The sequence below is a fragment of the Salvelinus sp. IW2-2015 genome, linkage group LG23 (assembly GCF_002910315.2).
Source record: "Salvelinus sp. IW2-2015 linkage group LG23, ASM291031v2, whole genome shotgun sequence".
Lineage (NCBI taxonomy): Eukaryota > Metazoa > Chordata > Actinopteri > Salmoniformes > Salmonidae > Salvelinus > Salvelinus sp. IW2-2015.
In genome coordinates, this window is record NC_036863.1 from 9054837 (window position 1) to 9059330 (window position 4494).

The window sequence follows — 4494 nt, forward strand, 5'->3', positions numbered from 1 at the left end:
GGACACCTGTTCTTTCCATGACATGAACTGACCAGGTGAAAGCTCTGAAACCTTATAGATGTTAAATCCACTTCAATCAGTATAGATGAAGGGAAGGAGACCGGTTAAAGGAGGAGTTTTAAGCCTTGAGACATGGATTGTGTATGTGTGCCATTCAGAGGGTGAATGGGCAAGACAAAAGATTGAAGTGCCTTTGAACGAGGTATGGTAGTAGGTGCCAGGCACTACCGGTTTGTGTGTCAAGAACTGCAACGCTGCAGGGGTTTTCACACTCAACAGTTTCCTGTGTGTATCAAGAGAATGGTCCACCACCCAAAGAACATCTGTCCAACTTGATACAACTGTGGGATGCATTGGAGTCAACATGGGCCAGCATCCCTGTGTAACATTTTCGACGCCTTATAGTCCATCCCCCGACGAATTGAGGCTGTTCTAAGGGGAAAAGTGGGTGCAACTCAATATTAGGAAGGTGTTTCTAATGTTTTATACACTCAGTGTAGTCTCCTCTTTATAATGCATATTATTTAAGAAAAGTTTCAAATGAAATCACACTGCCAGATTATGAGGTTTATGGTAAGCTTTGGATTTTGTGGTAATTGTGTGTTGTGGTGTTGCGTAGGTGTGGGTTGCTGACAGAGGAAACAAGCGAATCCAGGTGTTTAATTCTGTGACTGGAGACTGGCTTGGAACATGGGGAAGCTGTTTCAATGAGGACGCACCCTACTCTGTCAGGTTGGTAGTGATAGTCCCAATATTTACCTGTCAGTCTTATTTTGTTATCTTTCATGGACTAACTGGTTTTGCTAACTGCAACTCAATATTAGGAAGGTTTCCTTAATGTTATGTACACTCAGTGTAAGTAATTATCCCCATAGGTTGACACCAGACCAGAAGTACTTTGTGGTGGTGCAGCTGAACACCAATCAGATCTCCCTACTGGAGGCTCCACCTGTGGGTGTCATTGGTCAGTGCCAGGTGGTCAGTGTCATCCAATTGGCTGAAGACGTCAAGCCCCACCTAGTGGACCTGGACCTGAAGACGGGGGCTCTGTATGTGGCTGAGATTGGTGCCCAGCAGGCTCAGAAGTTTACCCCATTCAGCCTGGGTACTGGCTTCCTGCAGGATGGTTGATGCACTCTATTATAGGCCGTGTTCCAGGCGGACTACATTGCAGACACATGACAGATCTCAGAAGAATTGGTGTTTAACATATCAGTTCACCACATCATATGATAGCAATCTGATGCCCGACTGCGCAGTCTATGACGTGGGCACAGAACCACTGGCTGATGCAGTGCAACGTCTGCAATGTAGTTGGCCTGGAACACGACCATAATCATTTGATGAGAAGTTAACATGTATATTTAAATAGATTCAAAATGAGCCAGGCCACTTATTCGACAAATCAAAGATGCCATTTTCTCCCCATACTGCTCATTTGAATAATTATTTACCCCAGGCTAACTAAGGCATAAAGTCCTTTGTATGTAACGTGCTACGCCAAACAGGAACTCTTAACCAGCTCTATGTTTACTGTTTAGTTCTTATGGAGGTATAGAAAAGTATTGCATGTCCAACTAACCATTCTCACTGGTCACTTACGTTAACGGCTTGATGTTAACCAAACTTCATGATCCTGTTACTTAATTGCATGAAAGAAATGGTTGTAAGAACCATAATTTGAATTTCTTTAAGGCAGCTATGTTTTAAAAGCGTCAAAGTGACTTGTGCTGTATGAGGTACTACTACTATCAAGTGAGAAACTTGTTTTCTTACTTGCAGTATGTTTGATCACAGTAATATGACCAGTGCTATTCAGATTAGATTTGAAAGGGTTCGGTCTCATCCGCTAGCCTGGATATCTTTTGCCAGGGGAAGTGTCGTGATATATGAAATGTGTGGTTTTGCATTGAAAGTGTATAACATAAGCTTTCAATGCATAACATAAGCTTTCAATGCAAACGCATAACATTATTATGCTTGTGTGTGCATATGGTTTCAGTGGAATTACAAGTCATATCATCCTGTCTTTTTTGTGTTTTTACCCTGGGGAACAAATCTTATTTTATGGTGAAATGTTTACATTGCTTGCTCCTGAATATTGTTTATGGTCATATGCATATCATATTTTGTTAATTTTGATTGTATGAATGTATTGTGATTTGTTTCTGCTGCTTTTTATTAGTGCCATAGTCATGCTCGGCATCATTGAATGTTCATTGAATTTTCAATTTTTATGTTGCTTGTTCTTTCATTTTCAAGGGTAAAGATTGACAGAAATAAGATCTAAATAAACTTTTTGAAAACCAATTTTGTCATAGTGATAAAGCTTCCCCTGGCTTTTGTCTGTCATTATTTTGATGCATGAATACCAGGGGAGTACGGCTTATAATAATTTCTGGAGTGGAGTGTAATGGTATCCAAAACAATATTAGGAGCTGTCCTCAGCAGCCTCCACTGATGAATCCACAACCCCTTCATGTAAAGGGATTCTGAAAACAGCAAGGCAAAGAAAAACAGACCAAAAACAGGAATTACAGTCTGAGTGACAAATGTAATTAAATTATCAATCCACAGTAATTGTAAACAAAATGCTGTTAGAAATCTGGTTTAGTAGAATAGAGTTGAAATCGGAAGTTTACATACACTTAGGTTAGAGTCATTAAAACTCGTTTTTCAACCACCACAAATGTCTTGTTAACAAACTATAGTTTTGGGAAGTCGGTTAGGACATCTACTTTGTGCATAACACAAGTAATTTTTCCAACAATTGTTTACAGACAGATTATTTAATTTATAATTCACTATATCACAATTCCAGTGGGTCAGAAGTTTACATACACTAAGTTGACTTCCTTTTAAACAGCTTGGAAAATTCCAGAAAATGATGTCATGGCTTTAGAAACTTCTGATAGGCTAATTGACATAATTTGAGTCAATTGGAGGTGTACCTGTGAATGTATTTCAAGGCCTACCTTCAAACTCACTGCCTCTTTGCTTGACATCATGGGTAAATCAAAAGAAATCTCCAAGACCTCAGAAAAAAATTGTAGACCTCCACAAGTCTGGTTCATCCTTGGGAACAATTTCCAAATGCCTAAAGGTACCACGTTCATCTGTGCAAACAATAGTACGCAAGTATAAACACCATGGGACCACGCAGCCTTCATACCGCTCAGGAAGGAGACGTGTTCTGTCTCCTAGAGATGAATGTACTTTGGTACAACAAAGTCAAGGTATTGGAGTGGCCATCACAAAGCCCTGACCTCAATCCTATAGACAATTTGTGGACAGAACTGAAAAAGTGCGTGCGAGCAAGGAGGCCTACAAACCTGACTCAGTTACACCAGCTCTGTCAGTAGGAAGGGGCCAAAATTCACCCAACTTATTGTGGGAAGCTTGTGGAATGCTACCTGAAACATTTGACCCAAGTTCAACAGTTTAAAGGCAATGCTACCAAATACTAATTGAGTGTATGTAAACTTCTGACCCACTGGGAATGTGATGAAAGAAATAAAAGCTGAAATAAATCATTCTCTCTCCTATTATTCTGACATTTCACATTCTTAAAATGAAGTGGTGATCCTAACTGACCTAAGACAGGGGATTTTTGCTCGGCTTAAATGTCAGTAATTGTGAAAAACTGAGTTTAAATGTATTTGGCTTAGGTTCTAGGTAAATATCCGACTTCAACTGTAGGTGTTCCCTTTGTCCAGGTGGGAAAGGGCAGTGTGGAGTGCAATAGAGATTGCATCATCTGTGGATCTGTTTGGGCGGCATGCAAATTAGAGTGGGTCTAGGTTTTCTGAGATAATGGTGTTGATGTGAGCCATGGTGGTCTGCTGAAAACATGTTGATATTACAGACTCGGGAGAGGTTTAAAATGTCAGGGAAGACACTTGCCAGTTGGTCAGCGCATGCTCGCAGTACACGTCCTGGTAATCCGTCTGGCCCTGCGGCTTTGTAAATGTTGACCTGTTTAAAGGTCTTAATCACATTGGCTGCAGAGAGCGTGATCACACAATCTTCTGGAACAGCTGATGCTCTCATGCATGTTTCAGTGTTATTTGCCTCGAAGCGAGCATAGAAGTAGTTTAGCTCGTGTCACTGGACAGCTCTCAGCTGTGCTTCCCTTTGTAGTCTGTAATGGTTTGCAAGCCCTGCCACATGCGACGAGCGTCAGAACCGGTGTAGTACGATTCGATCTTAGTCCTGTTTGATGGTTAGTTGGAGGGCATAGCGGGATTTCTTAGAAGCTTCCGGGTTAGAGTCCCGCTTGAAAGCGGCAGCTCTAGCCTTTAGCTCTTTGCGGATGTTGCCTGTAATCCATGGCTTCTGGTTGGGGTATGTATGAATAGCATTCTCACATAGGTGTTCCTTTTGTCCAGGTGGGAAAGGGCAGTGTGGAGTGCAATAGAGATTGCATTATCTGTGGATCTGTAGGGGCGGTATGCAAATTGGAGTGGGTCTAGGGTTTCTGGGATAATGGTGTTG

The 4494-nt window shown here is 41.4% G+C and overlaps 1 protein-coding gene across 1 annotated transcript in view; it reads left to right on the forward strand.

Annotated features, from left to right (window-relative positions):
* The window catches only part of LOC111950531 (NHL repeat-containing protein 3), an 18117-nt gene extending 15807 nt beyond the window's left edge, over positions 1-2310 (forward strand). Inside the window, exons 6-7 of the mRNA XM_023968169.2 lie at positions 620-732; positions 876-2310. Of these exons, the coding sequence (XP_023823937.1) occupies positions 620-732; positions 876-1131 (369 nt within the window). The 3' untranslated portion in view covers positions 1132-2310. The remainder of the gene's footprint in view (positions 1-619; positions 733-875) is intronic.
* The last annotated feature ends 2184 nt before the right edge of the window (positions 2311-4494 follow it).